The sequence below is a fragment of the Camelus dromedarius genome, chromosome 9 (assembly GCF_036321535.1).
Source record: "Camelus dromedarius isolate mCamDro1 chromosome 9, mCamDro1.pat, whole genome shotgun sequence".
In the NCBI taxonomy this organism is placed as follows: Eukaryota; Metazoa; Chordata; class Mammalia; order Artiodactyla; family Camelidae; genus Camelus; species Camelus dromedarius.
The window spans coordinates 13,672,492-13,698,196 of record NC_087444.1 but is presented as its reverse complement, the minus strand read 5'-3'; the positions used below and the strand labels follow the sequence as shown (position 1 = coordinate 13,698,196).

Below are 25,705 nucleotides of genomic sequence, written 5' to 3'. Positions count from 1 at the left end.
TCTAAGTGCCCTTGAAGACTCTTTTGCTACAAATACACCAAAGGGACCAGTTTTTTAAAATCTGATAACTGAAGATAGAAAAGGATGGTTACATTATATTCATCTTCTTGTGAATGTTTTCAGTCTTCCACATTATCTAAAAAGTTTCTTCCAAATGGCTTTATTGTCAAATGTTATCTCCTTTTACATCTGCACCAGTAGCATTTTCCTCCTTTCTGTATGTTCAGAATTTCTTTTGTAAGCAGCTGCTTAATAGGAAGGCCCCAGGTGTCAGAGCTGTGTGTGGCGTTACTGTTGTTAACATTGGCTGAGAAAGGATTTCCTGAGGAAATGTAAAGTTAAAACACGAGAAGGAGATAAATAGCATTTTGACAGTGGGATATGGGGTAGCTAATAGTCTGCTCCTAAAGCCCACTTTTTTTTTTCCCCATGAAAGTGGGAGTTTTTCTCTGGTTCATAGGCCAGAAATCATATTCCTGTATTCCTTTTGATAGCTTTAGGAATAATGCATATTCCAAGCCCAAGCTCCAGAATAAACCACAGGGGATGCAGAGGGGTGGATATTTAAAAGTAGCTGTATAATTGTGTATATAAATCTTTTATGGCAGCTTTATTGATACATAATTCACGTACAGTAAAATTCACTCTTTTAAAGCATACAAGTCAGAGGTTTTCAGTATATTCAGAGAATTGTACAACCATCACGGTTTTCTAATTTTGGAACATTTTCATCACCCCAAAAAGTAACCCTGTACCCATTAGCAGTCATTCCTTACTCCTCCCCTGCAACCCCCCAGCAACCACCAATCTACTTTCTGTCTCGATGGATTTGTCTGTTCTGAACATTCATAAAAAATGATATCATACAATATGTGGCCTTTGTGTCTGGCTTTTTTCACTTAGCGTGATATTTGTCAAGGTTCATCCGTGTTGCAGCATGTCTCACTACCTCATTCCTTTTTTTAGACCAAGAGATAGTCTGTTGGAGGTATGTATGATATTTTGTTTATCCGTTCATCAATAGATGTATGTTTGGGTTATTTCCACTTTTCGGCTGCTATGAATATTGCTGTCGTGAATATTCACGCACAAGTTTTTATGTGAACACATGTTTTCAGTTCTCTTGGGTAAATACCTAGTGTGGAATTGCTGGTTATATGGTAAATCGGAACCGCAGACTGTTTTCCAAAGTGGTTGCACCATTTTACGATCCCGGCAGCAATGGATGGAGGGCTTAATTTTCTCCATCTCCTCCCCAATGTGATTTTCTGTCTTTTGATTTTAACCATCTTAGTAGGAGTGAAGGGGTATCTCATCATAGTTTGGATTTGTATTTCCCCAATGGCTAATGAACTGTATATTCTTTTGCATTTTGGGGTTATTATTATTATTACTAGCATTTATACTTTTTTTCAGTGGAAATACTAGAATATGTTTGTGTTGGGAAAACCTGAGTTTTCCCTTTTAGGTGTTTCCTTTAATACTCACACAAAACACTTCATTTCTGAAATTTCTGATCACCAAATATGTAGGGTTTTTTTTCCTCCAACAACAGGCAATTCTCTGCAACGCCAGCTGGGGGTCCTGCAATTTAACTCAATTCTTACATTGTCTGCCTAGAGGTGGTGTCATATCCCGTAGGTCAAGGGCTCAGTTTCACAAGACTGCTCCCCACTTCACATGCCAATTGTAAATAGTTAAATCCCCAGGTAACCCACATCTTCTGTTCGACTTGGCTACAAATCAAAGGCTCCCATGACTTCCTCCTGCCTTGGATTTGATTATTTGCTACAGTGGCTCACAGAACTCAAGGAAACATTTACTTGTGTTTACCAGTTTATTAAAGGATATGATAAAGGATACAGATGGGAACAGTCAGATGGAAAGATACTTAAGGGGAGGTGTGGAAGGGTCCTGAGCACAGATGCTTCTGTCCTTGTGGAGTTGGGTGTCACTCTGCCCGTATGGGGATGTGTCTGCCAGCAGGAAACTTCCTAAAACCTGTGCTATTGAGATTTTTATGGAGGCTTCCTCATGCGGACATGATCAATTATTAACTCCGTTTCCAGCCTGTGTCTCCTCTTTGGAGAAGTAGAGGAGGGCGGGGCTGAAAATTCCAGGCTTCTCATCATGGCTCGGTCTTTCTGGTGACCAGTCCCCATTCATGAGCCATCCAGAAAACCCACCCGGAGTTGCCTCAGGAGAACAAAAGATGCTTCTAGTGCTCTAATCACTTAGGAATTTAAAAGGGATTTAGGAGCTTTGTGTCAGGGATGGGGTCAAAAATAAAATATTAGAACAAGAGATGCCCTTGTGCTCTTACCACTTCAGAACTTACAAGGGTTTAGAGGCTCTGTGCCGGGAACACGGAACTGAGACCGAGTTATGTATTTTCTGTTATCTCACGATGTTTTGTGTGGCGCCATCTGACAGTGTTTTCAGTAGTGGGAATCACGGACCTTCCCTGGAGTGCTCAGCCATCAGTGTGACTCATGTGCCTCTAAATGTCAGCTTCCTTTCTGCCATTTCACTGTCTCTTAGCGTCCCCAAAACTGAACTCCTGGGAGGCAAATCTGAAAGGTGCTGTTTGAAACAGCTTGGCTAAGTCATCAGAGTATGAGGTAGGAATCACCTCCTAGTTCTACTTTTTCAGTAGGAAATACTGTAGCGGGGAGGGTAGCTGAGAAGGCAGATTCTCCCAAGAATGTGTGCTTCACATCTCTTTATCTTCTGCTCTCAAGAACAGTCCATTTTCCTTTCAGGCTTTCATCTCCATCCCTCTTTCCTCTCATTTCCTTGTCTCTAGCTCCCTCTCTACATTGATGGAGGGCCTTGGCACTTGACAGCCATCTTCTCTTCACCCGAGTCCTGGGGAACTTCAGTATTCGCGTTGGTGACCCCTCTCTCTCCTTAGCGTTAGTGCTCCTTGTTGTTCTCAGCACCAGAGACTTTCATTCCGCTTTGCTTCGGTCGCCCACTCCCTTTCAGGGCTGTATCATAACTTGAAGCTACTCCTCCTCTGAAGTCTGTACACCTGTATCCTACCTTCTGACCCTTCTTCTTCCAGATTGTATACTGTCTTGCTCCTACAGTATTTGCTTTTTGACTTACAGACCTCTGGCCCCTTCATTTCCACCAGCCCATCAATCTCCTCTTGATTGATTCCTTCCACCACTCCTACTTGCTTTTCCCCAACCCTGAAGCATCCTACAAGTTGTTCTCTTTGCCCCAACATTTGGGCTATTAAACATTTCTAGAGAAAAATAAAACGGTATAGGCCCAAGAATAACTAAGACATTCTTGGAGAACCATGAGGAGCTGGGGCCCTGCCCTATCAGATATCAAGAGTTGTTATTAAGCTATTATTAAGACTTAGTGGTATTGCTACACAGATAGACTAAGTTGACAAATGGAACATACTCTCCCAGAAATAGACCGATGCACATTTGGGATTTGTCACATGAGGGAAGTAGCTTTGCATATCACTGGGAGAAGGAGAGACTATGCAATGAATGGTGCTGGTGCCCCTGGTTATCCATGCAGACAGAGATGAAGTTGGGTACATACCTCACACTGTCCACAAAAATCACAGGCATAGAAAACAAACTTGTGGTTCCCAAGGGGAAAGGAAGAGGGGGAGGGATCAACTAGATTAGGAGTATGGGGTTAACAGATACAAGCTACTATACATAAAATGGATAAGCAATAAGGATTTACTGTACAGCTCAGGGAACTATATTCAATATCTTATAATAACCTATAATGGAAAACAATCTGAAAAGAATATAACTGAATCACTGCTGTACACCTGAAACTAACACAATATTGTAAATCAGCTATACTTCAGTTGAAAAAGAATCTACCTAAATGTGAAAGTTACACCACAATACCTTTAGGGGAAAAAGAAGGAAATGTCTTTATCTCAGTGTAGGGAAGAATTTATTAAAAAAAAAATACAAAAGTCAGTAACCATAAATAAAAATATTGATAAATTCAGCTATATTAAAATTAAGACATCTATTCATGGACATCATAAATAAAATGAAAAGACAAAGAGAAGGTATTTGCTGACTTATAACTTGAAGGATTAGAATCAACTACATAGAGAACTCTACATATTTAAGAAAAAAGACACAACACAGTACAATGGGCAAAAGATATGAAAGGGCATTTCACACAGGGAAAAACATGAATAGTAAATAAATATGAGATGCTCAACTTTGTATTTTGAAGAGAAATTAAATTTAAACCTATAATGAGACTATCTTATTTAAGCAGTTTGTCAATACTAAGTGTTCTGAGGCTTTAAGCTACAGAATTTAGAATTCATTTATTCATCATCCAGTAAGCATTTGCTCTGTGCCAGGGACAGTTCTAGACACTTTGGTCGTATTAGTGAGTAAAATCAACAGAAATCCTTGCCTTGTGGAGGATGCTTGCATGCATGAATGGGAGGTTGGTGGGTAGGATCAGGCAATAAATAATTGCATTAAAACAGAAATAGTGATAAAAATAGAGCTATAAATATTACAGCCCAGAAGAATAGTGCTATAAACATCAGGTGTAACTAGGACTCTTATGCAAATATGGAATGCTAATACCTGTCTGCTGGGACAGATGGAAGTTTCAGTGTCATTTTACATATGCAGATCAAATTAGAAGTGACATTGGAAAATACAATAATAAATATCTGAAAATTGCATTTTTTGATTGCCATCTTTATGCATCACTTTCACACAAATCATGAATAAATATAAAATTTGGAGGAGACATCAAAACTTTTTTTCAGAGATCTTCATTAATTCAACAAATAAATGAGCACTTTCTTTGTGCCAGTCATTTTAGGTGCTGGGTCTACAATAATGAACAAAATAGTCAAAATCCTGGACGGTTTCGAGCTGTTCTTAGGAAAAAAGCAGGTACAAATGACATTATTGCGAAGAAACTTCTAAAAGAAGCAAAAAATTAATGAAAAATATCCAAGGCTATAATATATTAATTTTAAATATTGAAGATAAGGTACCAGGATTTCTTTAGACTCAAAAGGCTCAATGACCAAGTTTGATTTTTTTTTACAATCACTGCTAATTTTCAGAGAAAATTTGAGAAGGAAATTGACAGCATATTTTGGGTATATTGCAAAGTCACCTCCAAATGTTACAATAGAACATTGAGAACTATCTTCCTGAACCAGTGTAAGAAAAAATGGATCATAAATCCATTCATTACTATGTCCCAATTTTATCTTCTAGCTTCAGTTTTTAATAGCTCATTGACTTGGAGTTCGACTGAGCACCAAAAGTAGCCTTGAGTGAGGTCTGTAATTTTGGGGTCCATTTTTATCTAAATGATTAAACCAGCAGATCGTCAAATGCTTGTTGCCATTTCCAAAACCTTATAGGACTATTAAGTTGAAACAGAAACTGTCATTCTGCAACATGGCCAATGATGTTCGTTTTATGTATAAATTTTGTTTTGTTCTTTCATCAGCTTCTTTTTATTTTCAGCATCGATTCTGATGGGACGATGACAGTGGACTGGAACGAATGGAGAGACTACTTCTTACTTAATCCTGTTACAGACATTGAGGAAATTATCCGTTTCTGGAAACACTCTACGGTGAGTACACTTTGTGTATTACTTTATACTTTCTTGGAGCTGTAAACCCTCGGTGTAGCTATCACCTAAGAGGACTGTAACACTCGGGCCAGGGTACCCAAGTCCCAGCAGCTCCTTAACGTGTAGATTTCTGCTTATTCTATTGAGTATATATTCAGAGTATCTTAAAACAAAAGTCCAAAGATCTCCAAGGCTGCATAAACATTGCAGATGTAGTTTCTATTTTTGCCATTCTCAAAACTTGGAAGAGGTACCGCCTTCCAAAAATCTTACGAAGATAAGCTGCCCAGTTTTTATTGGCATTTAAGTATTCTGCCATAGGGAAGCGTAAAAGCTTTTCTTTTTTATAGACATTATCTTGCGTAAATAATCTCAGTACCTCATGGCTGCTGAGAATCTATTTACTTGGCCATTGATAATGGCCAAAGATCCCTTCTGAAACTTGGCTGTGTTGTCAACTGCCTAGATTTATCTCCGGCACCTGTAATAATAATTATGGAAGATTAAAAAATGTTTGACTCATCAGCTCAGCATTTCATACCTATCTATATTCCTCAAAACTTTTGAATTTTAATTAAATTTCATCAATATTCAGCTAAAATAGCCTGGGGTAAATGAAGTTCATTTTATTGTGTAAACTGTTCCGGAAAACAATGGGAGCTCTTTGAGGGAATTTTTATTTTTCTAATGAGTTGACTTCTATACTTATTCCTGGATTTCAGTAAAATTTACACACACTAAATGAAGCCTGGAGTTCACATCACCACTAGTAACAATGCCTAGACTTACTTAAAGCTTTGTACCATCATTAGTGATTAATGAGTATAAAATTTTAGCTATGAGTATAAAATCATCCTATATTAGTAGTTCAGTTGCCTTGACAAATTCTATACTTATGTGAGGTCATATTTACATAATCAAATTCTTACTGTATCTTTGGAGACAGTTAATAACGTATCCGTTTTATTGATAGTAAAATGAAGAAATAAGAGGGTTACAGGTATAGCACAGCCCCTTACCCTGACACTCTTACCTATAAAATCTTTTACACCAGAATCATTTAGATAATAAAGTTGTAAAAACATCAGGATAGAATTTTGCTTCTGTCAAGCTATATTTGTGATGTCTAGTCCTGTTCGGAGTAGATTGAAAGGTAGATCATTTTAAACGACACCTCCCTGTTAGCTAAATTTTATGTAGGCTCTACTGCATGTTTTAAATGATAAGTCAGATTTATAAAAATATTTATACAGTCTATTATAGGAAATGAGCTTAGGGGTATTCACATTACAGTTTTTGTTTAATTTTTATTTACATATTTAAAGCACGTATCATGGTATAAGTTATAAATAATGTGGAAAGAATTTTGAGATAAAGGGAGTATCTTTGAAGAACTGACAAATTAATTTTTCTGTAGCTAATAGGGACTCACTACACTGGATAAAATGCTGCCCTTTCATTGTGACTGAGATGTAGAAGAGAAAAGTTATTCCAAATCTACTAAGAAAAAAAGGTGTAATTACTGGTTTTGTAAATTTGTAATTACTGTTAATTTTTGCTTCTTGTGAACTGATACCACATCTCATTTAGCATGAACAGGCTATTTATAATCACCTATCTGCTCAGATTGGTTCACTGTGGAATTTTCTAAGGAATGAAGTTGATCTTAACTTTAACCCAGAAGAGAAACAAACAAACCTTCCATGATGATTTATTTTTAATTGAAGGAGGCTGGGGATCTTCTTTTCCGTTTTAACAGGGTATTGACATAGGAGATAGTTTAACTATTCCGGATGAATTCACAGAAGAAGAGAAGAAGTCGGGGCAGTGGTGGAGGCAGCTTCTGGCGGGAGGTGTTGCTGGTGCCGTCTCTCGGACAAGCACCGCCCCGTTGGATCGTCTGAAAGTCATGATGCAGGTGAGCCTTAGGATCTTATGTCTAAGGTTGTCCTAAACATTCTGAAACAATGAGAAATATGGTGCTGTGAAAAAGTTTGAAAGTTTCTCGGTAATAGTCATACCTTTAAAAAGAAATCTCTTAATCTTAGTACTGTTGATTCTAAGTTCATTGCATAAATAAGTATTTCGTTGTTTGACCAAACCTTAAATTATGGGTACGTGTGTGTGCTGAGCTTTTAATCTTGGCATCCAGTGACTATTCAGATGTTTAATTAGAGAAGAAAATCTCCAACCATTTTTGTAGGGTTCTCATTAAATTATTGGTATTTTCTATTTTATGTACTTTATCCAGAGAGGGTTTTTCTGAAACCTAGAGTCTTGGAATAAGGATGTAATTTTAAAAATTATTCTGAAGCTAAAGTCAGCAGGAAAAGACCTGGATTTGTAGACTGACTTTGCTCTCTACTAGCAGTGTAGCCTTGGCTGGTCAGGGTGGACAGAAACAGGGAAAGGAAAGGCTTAATATTAATTTGGTGCTCATTATGTAATCCCCTAGTCACCCAGCAAGGGGGGATTTATCCTCATAGTATCTGTGGGGAACATAAGGCTCAGAGTTAAATAACTTTTCCTTTGCAACAAATTAGACAAGGAATGGAGTGTTTTGGGCTCTAAAGCTCAGGGCTCTCATGCTGCATAAAACCCCTGAGGCCTCATTTCCCTTCATTCTGGAATGGACAGAAGGATATCCAACCTGGGTGGTTGTAAGAATTAAACAATGTAAGGTATGTGAAAATGCCCGGTACACTGGGACACGCTTCCGGAATATAGTAGTTGCTTAAAAAGGGTTTTTAAAAGTTGGGTTGTTATACCAACAGTCAGCACTTTTTATGTTTGTCCATAGATTTCTGTATGAAAAGATTTCTGACAATATTTTGAATTAGCATCCATTCAGGGTAGTGCCTACATCCCAAAATACATTTAGGGGTAAAGATACTGCTTTAAAGAAAAAGGAGAGCGAACTGGTATGGATGTTTTTCTTTAGGAACAATAGTAAATTGACTTTGAGAGAGCCTGAATAAGTGTTCGTCTTTCCCTTTGTCATATTTTATTGTGAAGTTTATCTAACAATAAAATGTATATATCTGGACCTTAATTCCTGCAAGTTTGGGGGGTTCCCTAAACTACCTTCAGATTCAGTAGTTCAATAGACAGGCTCACAGAACTCACTGGAAACTTTTATACTTGTGATTATGGTTTATTACAGGGGAAGATACAGATTAAAATCAGCCAAGGAGGGAGGAGCATAGGACTGAGTCCAGGGAAGTACCAAATGCAGAGTTTCTGTTGTCCTCTCCCTGTCGAGTCATAATATGTCACTTTCCAGGCTTTGGTGTGTGACAACATACACAGAGTTGTACACCAACCAGGGAAGCTCACCCGAGTCTTTATTGTGACCAGGTCACAGGCTGCCCGCGTAGCTGACCTGTAGTCTTCAGCCCCTCCCATCTTGGTTTTTGGGTTTTTTTTGATAGTAATTACTCATTTTGTGTAAGCTGAAACAATTAAAGAAGAGCTAACTTCTTTAATTATTTTTGGTTTATTAGATTCAATCAGTTTTTATATCAGGGCCATCCTGAGGTCTAGTATATTTAAACAACTATCACAGCTGTAATATGAGCTGGCTATCATCAGTCCTCGCTGGGTTAGGCAGTTGGTACATGAGGTCTCGAGAGAAGCCATAGGAGGTACAGTTTTTATTTCTGATGTCACGCTCTGTGCATTCCAGTGTCTGTGGCTCTGATATGCAAAATACCCACATTGTTTTCAGACCTGTTTATATTTCATGTCAGTATTACTTCTTGTGGGGAGAGAGAATGTATTACCTTCTGTATGTTTTTCTAATTTTTCTTACACTGAACTTGCTCGTGTTCCAAAAGGTGTTCCGTAGCCTAATAAATAATAATTTAGTTCATCTCATCTGATGAATGATGTTCATAATTTTAATTTTGATCCTGTCTTCTCCGTCTGCTTTGCCACATTAAGTATATTCATTTTTCTTAGTTTTGGATTCAGAGTCAGGCTTCTAAAATGGTGGTCATAATTCTTCCCATTATACATTTTCTCAGCCTTCCATATTCTATTTTGAAATATATCTTCTTGCGGTAATAAGTAGTATTGAAGGAACGAGAGTGGTCTGTATTGTTATTTTAGAAATAGTAATGACAACATGCCACCAGTATTTCATATTATTTTGTGTTTATTTTTAGGTCCATGGTTCAAAATCAAACAAAATGAACATATACGGTGGCTTTCGACAGATGGTGAAAGAAGGAGGTATCCGCTCCCTTTGGAGAGGAAACGGTACAAATGTTATCAAAATTGCTCCTGAGACAGCTGTTAAGTTCTGGGCATATGAACAGGTAATTTTGTCCATTTTTATCACTGGTGGAATTTATTAACAAAGATGAGCTAATAAACTAATTTAGTAACAATGAACATGCAGTGCTTTTTAGATCATTGTTTTAATTCATAATAATTTTCCACATATACTCCACAAGGAATTTCTCTTACAAGAGATTAGACTAGATAAACTCAAAGATTTCTCATGACTAAATTCTGGGGTTCTGAATTTCGTACTATTTATAAAGAAAGACTTTTGTGTGCTTTTCTAAGTAGCTCTGAAAGAAAATAGAAAATTTTAGCTTATTCATTTTGAATTCAGAACAGAAGCTGCACACTAACATAAGTTTTTATGAAAGTATCCCCATCCAGCATCTGAGAGGAAAACTTTTAAGTTGAAGTCCTTTGTGTAATTTGACATTGCTATGAAATGGAGTGGACTTTGAAAGTTCCATGAAGGCAGGGGTTTGGCTCCATGCACTCCAGCGTTCAGACAGAGCCTGGCATGTGATCAGTGCCCATCAAGTGCTTGCTGAATGAGTGAGTGAGTGAGTGAATGAAGGATTTACCTCTGAATCAACTGCCCAGGTTCAGAGTACTTCGATGTTAGGGTGCTGCTTCACCATAACCTGGCGTTAAGAGGAAACAGTGCAGTGGGTTTAAGAGTTTGGTTTCTCTTTATGATCATCAGCAGAACTGTCTAGGTGAGTGGGCACCAAATTATTCTTTCTGTTATTTCTTCCATCATTGTTAATTATAGACCATGAGAACCTTGAAATTTAACTCCACCTCCTACTCTGTATTATTTCAAATAGATTTTGATTATTTTGTTCTTGAGCAACAGAATATTCTTGACAAGATTACAAAGTCTAGTGGTGTCTTTTTTTGGCTTAGGAAATGAAGAAGCAAGGAAAAAAATGAATGGAAATGTGGTCTCCACAGCTTTACTTAGAGCCTGTCTCTGGGAAGGATATCTCCCTTCTGTGATTGTTTGAAGATTCAGATCACAACTAGTAAGGGCTAGCTGTTTAGATACCCGTAGGTTATTCTAACCACATACTTGGATTTTATAATAGGAAAGCTGGAGCCTAAAATAAATAAGATAGGCAGGAGCCAAATGTAATAGGAGCCTAGATTTATCCTGAATATGGTGAGGGGCTGAGAAGGCATCTTATGTAGGGAAGTGAAATGAGTGTATTTATATTAAAGATAGGTCAACCTGGCAGAAGAGCGGGAGTGAATTGGATGACAGTGAGGCTGGACAGGAAGTGGGGAGACTATTTAAGGAAATATTCCAGGAATTCGGTCAAGAAATCGTGAGCACCGGTATCAGGTGGTGGCTGTACGGACCGGAGGAAAATGGAAATGAACTGAAAAACATTTGGGGAAAGAGAAACAACAGAACTCACTGAGTGGATGTGGAGGTGAGAGATAGGAATCAAGGATGATACTCTGGTTTCTAACTTGAGTAACTAAATATGTAAAGTATACAGAAAGAGGAACGGGCTTAGGTGTGAAATGGTGGGTTGCGTTTTGGACAAGCTGGGTTTAAGCTGTCTCTGTGACAGGTACAGGGAGCGGTCCAGTAGGACCTTTGATCTCTGATCGAGAGGTGGTTACTGAGGGGAAGCCAGGAAGGCGTCTAGAATGAGAAGAATTCTGGGAATATGTCCAGGGGGAAGGAGGAGGAGAAACTTGCAAAGGAGACTGAGGAAGAGCAGCCAAAGGGACAGGAGAAAATCAGAGAGATGGGAGATCTAAATGTTTCAGTGAAGTAATGAGATGAGAAAACCATTGAAATGAGCTAAAGTGAACAGGAGGTGGAGAATACTGGGCAGCAGACACCTTTGTTAGGGAGTTTGACTTCCGTGAAGGGAAGGGGAAGAGGAGAGGGAGAGAGGGATAGATAAGAAGGATGTTGGGCAGAGGGGGGGTTTTGATAAGTTTTATCTGGGTAACTTGCCCACGGCTGAAGGAAGCATGTCTGTTCAAAGAAAGAAACAAAAATGAAGTGAGAGGGACTGGTCAGTGCAGCAGGTATTCAGAGGAAGTACGTGTGTGCGGTGGGAGGTGGGAGGCCTGGGGGAGAAGTGGGTGCCATCCAGACTGTTGGCAGGATTAGCCCCTGACTGTGGACGACTCTTCTCATGTCAGCTTGGGAAGGCGGTATCAGTGGATGTGGGTGATTTTGTGGGGCTGGGGGAAGAAATACTAAGATGTTCTTGGCTGGTGGCCTCTCTGTTCTGCCTTTAGTTCCCGAGAAGGAACTTTTATTGAGAATGAGGGGGGAGGTGTTATTAGAAGCTGGAGGAGAATGAAGAAGGCTGAACTGGGTGTTTCAACAAGTGGAGAGAAAATTGAAATAGACAAAAGGATTTCAGGCTGGCCTTGAGAGCCCAGCTGAGTCTCCTTTGGGAAAGTCAAAATCTGGGGCCTTGAGCAAACCACTTAAAGTCTCTGTGACTGTTACCCCATCTCTGGGACAGGAATTAAGCCTGGTGACACAGTGCTAAGCACCTGGCACAGTGCCTAACCCTTTACAGGCTCTCTGTCCTCAACTCTTCCCTTTGTGCATGGTATGTTTTGGGGTGCAGGAGCCCCAAGCCCCTCCTCTTTAAATATTTATTCTCCATCAGTCATTAAGTATGTACTGAGTACTTTTGATGGGTGCTGTTTGGGTGGGAGTACAAGATGTAAAAGATGCCTTCAAGGTTCCTATTCATATGCAGGGAGTTTTTTAATTAATTATATTTAATACTTGTGATAATCTGATGACATGCAGGAAAATTAATAGGGTCTACGCAGAAAGAGTGTTACTGAACATTCTGGAGCAGTTCAGGAAACAGAGCCTGTGGAAACATTGACCATTTGGTGGGAAAATATCTGCCATTTGGGGAACTTTGTGACATTATAATAGATTGAATTTTTCTCATGAGCAGAGAAACACAGTTGTACTAGGAGAAAGTATTCCTGTATTTTTGCGTTGGGCTTTTTGGATTCCAAGGAACAGATACTCTGGCTGGCTCTGGAAAGCAGGGCAGGGCGAGGTCACTGTGGAGAGGACCCTCAGGAAGTGCAGAAAGTAGAACATCGCTGACCTGTCCCTTCTCCATGTGTCTGCTTCTCTGTTGCTTTATCCATTTCTCCCTCTAGTGTCAGTGGTTAATGACCCCTGTAGACCCACCTCGCATTCCTAGGAGAAGGAATCTAGTTTGCCTGGCTTACAGCCACTGTCCGTGTCTGGGTGGAGCCTTTTCTCTCTGAGCTGTAGAAGGATAATATAGTAGTAACATTTACTAAACAGTTGCCATGTTCCCAGCACTGTGCTAAATGTGTTATGTGTCTTATCTTACTGAATCCTTTCAACAGCACCGTAAGGTAGGTACTGTTATCATAGACGAGGAGACCGCAGCTTGGACGTGTTCATGAACTTGCTCAGGGTCACAGCTCTGGGCTTCCAGCCCAGGTCTGCCTCTCTGGACTCTGGAGTCCATGATAACATCCTGCCCATCGGTATTTCGGCTGCATTTATGTCAGATTTCCACCCTTGCCCAGCTCAGCCGTGTCGGTTGCTTTAGTACTGGTGGGCCAGGTGAGCTCTGGGGTTGACACGTTAGTATAATTACGTGTATTACCTACATAAACTTTTGTGCTAAGTTGTTTTGTTAATATTTGTTTGTCACGTTTATTAGTTTTATTTGTACTGGTGAAAATAAACTTATCTTAATAAAAGAAAAACTATGGGGAAAATTTCCAAAGACTGAACACTTTGTTAACCTTGTATTTTCTGTGCATCTAGGGAAGAGTGCTATGATTTAGTTTTAGCAAAGGAGCTACTGGGTGCCTTCTGTGGACCGTTTGTGTTCTGTGGAATTCTAACTTGAAAATCACTGTCCAGTACTCTGAATGCGCTAGCATTCAAGCCTTGTTTTCCTGTTAGGTATTGTTAATGCAGTGTGTGCATAATTGAATTCTGGGAGCTGATCTGTATTTTGGTATTGTCTTAGTTTGGGCTGCCATAACAAAAATCATAATAGACTGGGAGGTTTAAGCAACAGAAATTTATTTCTAACAGCTCTTGAGCTGATGATAGACTCATCAAAGTGCTGACCAATTTGGTTTCTGGTGAGGGCTCTCTTCCTGGCTTGCAGATGGCCACCCTCTCACTGTGTGCTGTTCACACGGTCTTCCCTTGGTGCATATGTGTGGTGGGGTGAGAGAGGGAGGTGGGAGAGAGCATGAGAAGCGTGTGAAAGAAAGAGAAAAAGAGAGAACTCTGGTGTCTCTTCTTATAAGGACACTAATCCTGTCATGAGGGCCCCACCCTCAAGACCTGATGGAACTGAAATTACCTCCCAAAGGCCCCATCTCCAAATACCATCACATTCGGGGTTATGGTTTCAACTTGTGAATTTGTGGCAGCCGCGGGAGGGGAAACAGCACAATTCATTCTGTAGCAGGTATTAATGTGCATTTAAAACTTCATTCACACAGTACAAGAAGTTGCTTACTGAGGAAGGACAAAAAATAGGCACCTTTGAGAGATTTGTTTCCGGTTCCATGGCGGGAGCAACTGCACAGACTTTCATTTATCCTATGGAGGTAAGTACCACCGTGAAGTCTGAGTGCATTAATGGTGTTTGTATTACTAGCTACTGCTGTGTAACAGGTTATCCCCAAATTCACAGTTTCAAACAACAAGTGTTTATTTTCTCACAGTTTCTATGGGTCTGGGATCTGGGTGTAGCTTAGCTGAGTGTCTCTGGCTCGGGATTTCTCACAGCCTGTAGTCAGGGTGTCAGCCTGAACTGCAGTCACTGCAGGGTTCAACTCGGGCTGGATCTGCTCTCATGCTTATTCATGTGTTTGTTGCCAGGTCTCCCTGGCTATTGGTTGGAGACATCAGTTCCTTATCGTAGGGGCCTCTCCATAGGATACTTGAGTCTCCTCACAGCACGGTAGCTGGTTTCTCCAAATCAGTTTTCAAAGGGAGCACCCAAGATGGAAAGTGCAATCTTTGGTCACATCTGCTCTATTCTGTTGGTCACACCGACTGCCCCTGGTAGAGTGTGGAAGGGGACTACACAGGGTGTGAATACCAGGAGGCAGGGATAGTTGGGGGCCATCTCGGAGGCTGGGGGCCCTTGTTGGTAAGAATTACAACACTCGCTCCTCTCCAAAGAGTTTCTGTACCATAAATTTCATAGTGGAACCTTAGAATTTGATTAGGTGATAGTAATCTTAACTGGACATCCTTCCATTAGAGCATAGGCTGGCAAACCGTGGACCTGTGGATTATATGTACCCTTGAACTAAGAATGGTTTTCACATTTTACCTTTTTAAGGTGGCTTAAGACAAAACAAACAAAACAAAACAAAACAACAAAGAATATGCAACAGAGACCTGATATTTTAGTTCTGCAAATATTAAAATATTTACTATATAGAAAAAGTTTGCCAACTCCTGCTTTAAAGCAGAAATAATATTGTAGATGTGGTTATTTTTATTGGTAGGACAGAGAGTTTTTCAAAAACTGGTAAGACCGAAGTAAGAAATACCCTAAATTTTCACCTTTGTGGTGTACATCTTAATACAGCTTTCCCTGCAAGCATCTTAATATTCTTATTCACATTATTGCACACACCCCTCAAAAACATATCCTAATTCAATACCTAGTCTTCCTCTTACATCCTCCATCTCCGCTAACAGCATCACCTTCCCTCTTCCCTGCTGGCCCCGTGCTGTGTTCCGAGCTAGAAACACTGGAGTCATCTGTTACACTACCATTTCCCCCACCCTCCATATCTAATTTGTCACCAGTCAGTTTTGTTAAGACATCAATAGATTATCTTCCCTCTGTTTCCTCTGCCACTGCCCTAATTCAGATCCTCTTTGCAATAAATGGGTCTTCTTGGCTCTGGACTTGGACCCTCAAGAGGGGATAATATGTGAGGGCGAACACGCCAATGAATTGGGCAGTCATTTGAGTGACAGTGTATGCTAGGTATTTACTCTCTGTGAGATTACTTCTCTTGAATTCCGTGATGACAGATTAATATGAATAATAATATTTTGTTATATTCTTTCATAACCAGGTTTTGAAAACCAGGCTGGCTGTAGGCAAAACTGGACAATACTCTGGAATATTTGATTGTGCCAAGAAGATTTTGAAACACGAAGGCGTGGGAGCTTTTTACAAAGGTTATGTTCCCAATTTATTGGGCATCATACCATATGCGGGCATAGATCTTGCTGTGTATGAGGTGAGTTTGTAGCAAGTTTTTGAATCTGAAAATGTAGCTAAATAGTTCTCATTGTTAGAATTTGACTTTATGTAGAGAAATACATACATAACTGGAAACAGTTTGTGACCAAAAGGAGATTCAAGGGTGTGTTTTTTGATATTTCTTCTCAAGTTCCTTGACTATGTGACCCATAAGCCTCTGGTCACTTTTGTATTAGATTTCCCTGCGAATTAGTTTTATTAATGAAGAGAATAGGTTCACATTCAGATACAGTTGTCCAGCTTAGAAGACGGTATTGGGGATTTTTTTTGAGGAGAGAGAAAATAAGCAAAAATGGCACATTTCCTCTGATTTGTTAAAATCTGACATTGGTGAAGCTGAGAGACTGATATGAACAGCACAGATTCACTTCTTGTTCTTGTCAACCTAGGAGGCTATAATCAAACACAAAGTGTTTATTTGGGATCCGTGCACACAAATTTGGGTAGCAGCCTGAATAGTGTCTGCTAGGGAGTAAAAGTCAGGTGTTTTTTATGCCAAAGAATTTTGACTGGAGTTGGAGGCAGAACCTAGCTAGAGGCTCAACATGATTGATTGCTAAGGGTACCACTAGAAGGAGGTAAGAGTTTGTTACTGTGACAAGTTGTGGGCGTTCTTGCAGAGTCCTTGAACTGTCTGTGGTTTGGCCTCATTCATAAGTTCATGGTGCCACCCGGTGAGATGTGCATAAGGTCCACCTTGAATGGCCTCCCAGCTTCATTTTAAAACTTACGACATAAGTGACTCCATTTTGTTTCACATTTTCCTCTTTTGATCAAGATCATTCTCTAAAAGCATTGACAGTCAACTTACAGGTCTGCTTTGTCTCGTGTTGCTGGGGTGGACCCGTCCCAGAACACAGTCGTGTTCTGTGTCAGGGGGGAGTTTTAATCTCCGAAGGTTATTTCAAGGAGTCAGTGTCATAAGGGTTAGGCCACATTTGAGCAACAGGGAGGCATTCAGGAAACAACTCTTAGGCAGATCTGGTGGCTCATAAGGCAGTTATCCTTGTGGCCTGATCAGCCAGATTATTTCCTTTGGTGTCACCTGAATTTAATTTCAGAGGCCCAGGTACCTTAATGATGGCCAGGACAGGTGGAAGTTGGATTGATTCCAACAATTTATTGACCCAGTTTTCATTCTTAATCTGGTTTCTTCCTGAGGTTAAGAATCCTCTTTGTTTTCTAAAGCATGCCAGGGTCGTGAACTACCCTAGAAGCAAAGTGACTATCTGTGTAGGTATTCAGGGTTTTACCTTCTGCTCAGGTGCAACCTCTAGTTAAAGCGTGGCGCTCTGCCTGCAGGGCTGAAGTGGCCATCAGCAGTGGAGCTGCCTCAGTCTTAGAAATTGTAGCACAATTCACAAGATTGTGTAGCACAGTATTTTCCTTTACCATTTTTCAAATGAGAACCATCAGCAAACCATGAAATCTCAGTGTTAGCAACAAGGGTTTCTTGTAAGTCAGCTCTAAGGGTTAATAACCGATCCGTCAGGGTCAGACAGTCATGAGGAGTTTTGTCACTAAGTAAAGGGGAGAAGGGTTGCAGGCTTGAGGTTGCTGTAGCAGGAAGGGGGTGTGTGAGAAGTTAGTAACGGTAGTTCTTATGGGGTAAGACGGCTTGCAGAAGGGAGTTGAGTGTGATGAGAATTGAGCAAGCCTCCTGCTGTGTGGGGGAACACAGACGAGGAGTGGAGGGCCCATAACTATTTGCTCAGAGGATGTTGTAAGGGCTGCTGCTACTGAATTAGCTCTCAGGCGCGGAGGAAGACCTCTGGCCACAGGCCTGATTGCTGAATGCAGTAGCCAAGGGGTCAGTATTGACCTCTGTGCCTTTGAGTAAGCACTCCTAAGGCATTTCTCTCCTTTCGTACATGAAGTGGAAAAGGTGAAGCTGATAGTTAGTGTGTCCTAAAGCAAGGGCCTGAAAAGTCCACTTTTCAGGTCCTGGAAAGCCATTAAAGGCATTTTCTTCCCACTCAAAATGATCTGGTCTTCAGCGTTGAGCAATGAATAAAGAGGCTGGGCAACTGAAGAATTGTGTATCCAGTTTCTCTAGTATCTGATCAGACTCACATGTCTTTAAAGTTGTCTTCTGGTCTGTGGCTGTGGGAAATTTAAGACACTTTGAATCCTTTTAGGGTCTAAAAGGAGTCCTTGAACTGAGGTCAAGTGTCCTGGGTATTTGGCCTGCGTTCCGCAAGTTGTAGTTTCTCTTTAGGGACCTTATGACCTTTAGTTGCTGAGGGAAGATGGATGCTGTCTTGTTCACTTGCTTCCTTGGCAGAGGAGCAGAGAAGAAGGTGGTCAACATGCTGAAGAAGGTGGACACTTGTGGAAAAATGACATCTGCTAAATCTGCTTGCAGGATCTGTGAAAAGTAGGAAGGACTTTCACTGTAGACTTGTGGCATGACAGCCCAGGTGCATGGTCCTTCCTACATGAAAGCAAATAAAATTTGACTTTCATGATCCACAGGGATGCTGAAAAAGGCACTACAGAGGTCAATTATGGTGAAAAATTTAGTCTCCGTTAGTTATTGCCATTATAAGGGCATGAAGGCTAGGGACAACTGGATGACAATTGATGACAATGTTTGTTTGTTTTAATTGAAGTACAGTCAGTTAGAATGTGTCAATCTCTGGTGTACAGCACAATATCCCAGTCATGCATATATTCGTTTACGTATTTTTTTCTGTTAGAGGTTATTGATAATGTTTTTAATATCCCTCAAATCTTGGACAAGTCTCCATCCTCTTCTGTGGTGTTTCTTAATAGGAAGAATGGGTGTATTACAGAGACGAGTGCAGGGGACTATGAGGTCTTGTGTCTTATATTCCTCTGTGTTTCCTGTATGGCTGGTTTAATTCTTGCTAAGGCCTCAGGATTTAAAGGATACTGTTTAACGTTAGGAAGAGGCTTGCCATGGTCAATTTGAATTTTGATTGGGGGAGCCGAATGCACCTGCCCAACATGGGTTGTGGATTTTGCTGAGTCTCTCAGGGACTTCTTTGAGTTTTAAGTTTATGTTATCTTCCAAGCTTGTCTTAAGGGTAAAAACTTCTAATAAGGTTGAGGAGCTTGGAATGCCATCGGTTGTTGAGGGGTTGAATTAATTTCAAGGATAATTTCCGCTTTTGAGGAAAAGGGGTACAAGTATCTCAGGTCTCTGCTTCCAGTTCCTTTGGGTGTATACCTACCGGTAGAATTGCTGGGTCGTACGTGATTCTGTGTTAAGCTTTTTGAGGAACAAACTGTTTTCCATAGAAGCTGCACCCTTTCTCATTCCCACTAACAGTGTACAAGAGTCCTAATTTTTCTCCATTCTTGCTAATCTTTGTTAGTTTCTGGATTTTGATAGTACCCATCCTAACACGTGTGAGACAGTATCTCATTGTGATTTTGATTTGCGTTTCTCTGATGAGAAGTGATGTTGAATATTTTTCATATGCTTGTTGTCCATTTGCATATCTTTGTTGGAGAAGTGTCTGTGCAGTGTCCTTTGCCCATTTGTTAATCAGGTTATTTTTTAAATTGTTGTTGTTTAGTTGTAGGAGTTCTTTATATATTTTGGGTATTAACTCCTTATCAGATATGTGGTTTGCAAATATATTCTCCCATTACATAGGTTGCCTCTTCACTCTGTTGATTGTTTCCTTTGTGGTGTAGAAGTTTTTAAGGTAATGAAATCCATTTGTCTATTTTTGCTTTTGTTGCCAAATCCAATGTCCTAAAGATTTTATCTTCTGTTTTCTCTTAGGAGTTTTATAGCAGTAGGTCTTATGTTTAGGCCTTTAACCTATTTTGAGTTAGTTTTTTTGTGTATGTTGTAAGGTAAGAGTCCAACTTTATTCTTTTGCATGTGGGTATCCAATTCTCCCAGCATCATTTGCTGAAGAGACTGTCCTTTTCCCAGTGTGTAACCTTGGCACCCTTGTTGAAGATCATTTGCTGTGTATTCAAGGGTTTATTTCTGGGCTCTCTTTTGTTCCATTGATCTATGAATCTGTCTTTATGCCAGCACCACACTCTCTTGATTGCCATTGCTTTGTAGGACGTACTGAAATCAGAAAGTGTGAGGCCTCCATTTGTTCTTCTTTTTCAAGGCTATTTTGACCAGTTGGACTCCTTTGAGGTTCCATTTGAATTTTAGAAATTTTTTTCTGTTTCTTCAAAAACTGTCATTGAAATTTGAATAGGGATTGCATTGAATCTGTAGACTGCTTTGGGTAGTATATTAGTTTGTTTGGGCTACAAAATACCATAGACTGGGTGGGTGGGTTAAACAGAAATTTACGTTTTCACAGTTCCGGAAGCTAGAAGTCCAAGATCAAGGTTCTGGCTGACTTGGGTTATGGTGAGGCTCTCTTACTGGCCTGCAGACAGCTGCCTTCTTGCTGTGTTCCGAGAAAGAGAGGGAGAGAGAGTGAGTGAGTGAGTTCTCTGGTGTTTCTTCTCATAAAGACACTCATCCTGTTGGATCAGGACCCCATCATTATGACCTTGTGTTGCCGGAGAACCTTTATAAGGTGATAGAATTTTGAGAATATCTGTCAATTGAGGGGTACAGAGCCAGAAATGAGGGGGAAACAAAAACAAATGAAAATAAACAGGTAAAAAAAATTTTAAAACCTAGAGAGACCTGAGAGGCAAGGAATGATAATGGATCCTAGGATGGAGAAGAAAATGGATTATGGGACACACAGAGAGGATTTATAAGATCACGTATATTTTAAAAGTAATTGTTTTAAGAGTACATTTTCCTATCTCCCCTCGTCTCCCCCCACCCCTTCTCGTCTTAATAGTGTAAATAATTGATTAGTTTCTAGTGAATCACTTTTCTGATTTCTGTAGTTCAGATATGGTTGTCTTTAGCCTTCATGACTTTATTTATTGTCATATTACAGTACTAAACGGACATTAAATAAGACACTGAAATATAACTTTTGCTTTCAAATTTATAGAGCTATTCTTGTATAATTGTAAGGTCCAAGTATACAGTTAAATTTTTCACTGAAAACTTTAAACTAGTATATAATTTCCCCCATGTGTTAGCATATAATTTTATACTTAAGATATTTTATATTTGAAAATTAGATTAAAATAATATTTTACTCACTTTCTCTCAATTATTGCCTCCTAACGGAAATGCAGGGACCTAGGATAACAGGAAAAAACATACACTTGACTCTGCACCCTTGTTTAAAAAAACTCCACTGAGACTAATTTTGCTCATTTCTAGAATCAGAATAGCTCTATCTCAGAGCTTTTGTAGAACAACTAAATGAAATAACGTGTAAAGTACAAAATTAGATGCACTTAGTAGTAGTATGTTATTTTCATTTATACTCACCGTGGGGAATGTTCTTTAGAGCCTACGTTTGGTGTGCTGTTGAGCCTCACGTTTGTTTCACGGAAGATGAACAACCAGTACAGACCTCTTGTGTTTTGAATCCCCCGTGGCTTCCCCACCTCTCTGCAGAGCTGCTGCTCCTGGGAACGTGCCTCCCAATCTTGCAGAAATGCAGCCTGTCCCTCGTAAGGATGAGTAGCTGCAAAGATGCTCATGTTGAGTGAAAGCTGCTGTAAAGTTCGTTTTTTAAATTATTTTTCTTCCTTTCTGTTTCTCTGGTAGCTCTTGAAGTCCCATTGGCTAGATAATTTTGCCAAAGACTCTGTAAACCCTGGAGTCATGGTGTTGCTGGGATGTGGTGCCTTATCCAGCACCTGCGGTCAGCTAGCCAGCTACCCCTTGGCTTTGGTGAGAACACGCATGCAGGCTCAAGGTGGGTTTTGGATGAAAGAATGACACTGATAGAAGTACCTCATCAGTAGCGTGCTTTTGGAACTTCAGGTTCTACTGAGACAGCAGAGTGTGGTTTTAAGACAGTATTCCTCAACCTTTGGTTCGTTATTTCCTCCCTAAGGAAGCTTTTTAGACATTCTTTTCCTAATTCATTCCTCTTCATGAAATTTTAATACCACAGATAACACTGCACGTATATCTGCAGTTTATGCACAGAGTTAAGATTTTCTTGCCTGTGTCAAGAATGCCTGTTTTAATTTAATGTTTTAAGAGCATAGTTGAAAAACAAAAAAAGAGTATAGTTGGCCCTTCATATCCGTGGCTTCTGCATCCATGAATTCAACCAACTGTAGATCAAAAATATTCAGGGGAAAGAAACCCCAAAACTCCAGAAAGTTCCAAAAAGCAAAACTTGAATTTGCCATGTGGTCCACTGTTTATGTAGCATTTACATTGCATTTACAAATATTTAGCAGCATCTACATTGGAAGTATTGGTTAATTAATGATTGACTGCTTGGCTGGAGGAGGGGTGGTTGGCACTTGGAAGAGAGGTTGGGGCTAGAGCTGTAGGTGCTCAGGGTATGCTATTTAAAGAAATGATCATGGGTGAGGTTGGCCAGGGGTAAAGCAGGAAAGCACAGAATGCCTGCTACTTTCATACAGCAATAAAACCCAGCAAATCATAAGAAATGAGAATAATCAATGAGATGGCAGAAGAGGCATCATCAAAGTCCAGGAGGAGACAGTGTCTCAGTGGGGAGGAATCACAGTTCAAAAGTTGTAGGTCCCATAATAATACAGAACTCCAACCATGATTTACCAAGAATTTGACAAATGCCAGGTGCTTCACATATGTTATTGCTAATTCTTACAACACTGCACAGTTTTCATTCCATTTACAGAGGAGGAAGACCGCCAGCTGTCAGCCCTCCCACCTTCTAGGCTACGTGTCTTCGGACAAGTTTCTCTGTCTTTCTAAGCCTCCAGTTCCTTATTTATTAAATGACTATAATAATACGTAACTTGGAGGATTGGTATATAATTAACCCAATGACTAGCACATAGTAATCTCTCAATAAATAACAGTACCATCATTATTATCAGGTGCTCTACAGGGAGAATTATATAAAGGGGTACTTTCTTGGGCCCCTTGGAATAAATTTTATCCTTTCATTGTATTTTAGAATATCATTCGGAGTCATAATTGCATATAGTAATAATAGAACGTGCTTGAATATCAAGTTAGCCTGGTTTCTTTTTTTATTTTCTAGCCATGGTAGAAGGAACCCCACAGCTGAACATGGTTGGGCTCTTTCGACGAATAATTTCCAAAGAAGGAATTCCAGGACTTTACAGAGGCATCACCCCAAACTTTATGAAGGTGCTCCCTGCTGTAGGCATCAGTTACGTGGTTTATGAAAAAATGAAACAAACTTTAGGAGTAACTCAGAAATGACATGTTGAATTTTTTGCTTTAGCATGATTCTTGAAACTTTCAACAATCTCTAGAGAGAACTCTTCTCCTAGAATTGCAACAAGTCTATGGCAAAAGAAGCTGTATTTTTTTTTCCACAAAAGGGAAGAGCGTATCAATGATACCTTCAAACATTTGGGCTCAATTTTATACACTCAATGTTAAAAACCATAGTTTCGATAGCACATACAATTTTGAAAAGGCCATAAAATTGTATTTTGTCTTTTTTTATTAGTCCTTTCTATACATCTCTGCCCTGAATCTTAAATCTGAAAAAATGTACTTGCTTGACCTAAATTTGTTTTGTGTGGTAGAATTATAAATCTTTATTTTGGTTGATTCAAGTTTATGCCAGTTTCTTTATACTTAAAAATCTTTTTTTTTTTAATGATCAGAAAACCTTGAAACTTAAATTGTTTACATATTTTGAATGTCTTTATAGACTACTTAAAATTTCCTCGTAGGACCATTAATAGAGAATCATTGCATGAAAATATACCTTACAGCAGCCAAATAGGTATTGGGTTTATATTTTTCTTTAAGGTGAATAAGAATGAATGTAAGTGGCAGAATTTCAAGGCATGTGAATACCCTAGTCCATTCATACCATTTTTGTGTAAGGAGGAGTCATAAAATAATACTTACTTCAGAGGGCCTTTCTCCATTTTTCTTGTACTGTGATTTGATTCCCAGGATGACACACTGTCAATCTATTACTGTTAAATTATCAACACAAGGCAACTTATTTGAAAGATTCTTTTTATTATCATTGCTTTGAAAAGCACCAGGAAACAAAACCCTTTTACTTATATCAGCTTTTGAAGACCATCTCTTCTCTTTGTCTTTTGTTTCCTACTTGACTCAGACTTCTGTTTTAATCACGAAGGCTTCTGGGGACCATTCTGGGTTATCTGAATTTCTTAATCACATGAAGTATGTTGATCGTGGGTGAATGACAGTCTCATTTCCCCCTCACTGTTTAATTTCTTTGACCCTGCAATTCTCAATTTGGGCAGAACAAACCTAGGAGAATACTAGATACTAATAGTAGTATGTATTAATTTTATATATTTGGTACCTATATTTAAATGAAAGGCCCAATTTACAAACATGTACATTCATATTCTCTTTTCCCCCAGTTTTAGGAACATGTTATGATATAAAAAACTTAATTTATAATATTGATGGCATGTTTTTATTTTACTAATGCCATTTTTGTAATCAACTGTCTTTTCTGATTTGTGTGATTAGGACTTAGAAAAATATTTGGTAGTTGAAGTTATTCTTACCATTTTTTAATTTAGTTCTTAAACTCAAGTTTGATTTCTAGTAATTTCTGATAAATTGCTGACATTTTAATAAAAATCTAGTGACGTAATAGGCATTTGCTTTGTTTGAACCTACCTCTTATATTTTCTGAACCAAAGAGGAAATGTTGGACTTGTGTTTGTGAAACATATCCTAAAATATAGTTTTCATTATATTAGTTATGCTTGATAAATGTCTCATTGTTTTTATAATACATATGGTAAGCATGCAACTCCATCTTCAGGGTGTTTGTATTTCTGAGTAATACATAAAAGACAATATTAAGGTACATGATTAGCTCTTTTTTCAATCCTAAAAATTATGGACTGAGTAAAGTTTCAAGCTACTGAAAAATATTCATTGTTCATTATGAATTTAAATTTTTGCTATTTAACATTTGTAAGGTATGAATGTGATTTATCTGTGTATCTTGTATCTTTTGAAAAACTGATCTTGTATCTTTTGAAAAGAGCCCAGTGTTGAAGATAGTTTATTTCTGGCATTACTGCGTATTTACGTTCCACTTATATTAAATAGATGTATTTGTTTTTAAAAATGACTTGTTTCTTCATTTGAAAAAATAGTCTAACTAAGGCAGAAAAATGGCTGTGTCATGCATCTTATATCTTGGTAGGAGTTTGAATAATATATATAGTATTTTTTTTTAATTGAGGTATAGTCAGTTACAATGTGTCAATTTCTGGTGTACAGCACAATGTTTCAGTTATACATATATATATATGTGTATATATATATACACACACCTATATTTGTTTTCATATTCTTTTTCATTATAGGTTACTACAAGATACTGAATATAGTTCCTTGCACTATACAGAAGAAATTTGTTTTTTGTCTGTATTTATATATAGTAGTTAATATTTGCAAATCTTGAACCTCCCAGTTTATCCCT

At 39.0% G+C, this 25,705-nt stretch overlaps 1 protein-coding gene across 2 annotated transcripts in view; it reads left to right on the top strand.

Moving 5' to 3' along the window:
• SLC25A24 (solute carrier family 25 member 24) overlaps positions 1-25,449 on the top strand; it is a 45,758-nt gene extending 20,309 nt beyond the window's left edge. Inside the window, exons 4-10 of one of the 2 annotated variants that reach the window (XM_064488785.1) lie at positions 5,508-5,619; positions 7,379-7,537; positions 9,786-9,938; positions 14,413-14,520; positions 16,015-16,182; positions 21,838-21,988; positions 23,282-25,449. In XM_064488785.1, coding sequence (XP_064344855.1) covers positions 5,508-5,619; positions 7,379-7,537; positions 9,786-9,938; positions 14,413-14,520; positions 16,015-16,182; positions 21,838-21,988; positions 23,282-23,466 — 1,036 coding nt within the window. In that variant the 3' untranslated portion in view covers positions 23,467-25,449. The remainder of the gene's footprint in view (positions 1-5,507; positions 5,620-7,378; positions 7,538-9,785; positions 9,939-14,412; positions 14,521-16,014; positions 16,183-21,837; positions 21,989-23,281) is intronic. The other variant, XM_010975879.3, reaches the window with a different exon arrangement.
• The last annotated feature ends 256 nt before the right edge of the window (positions 25,450-25,705 follow it).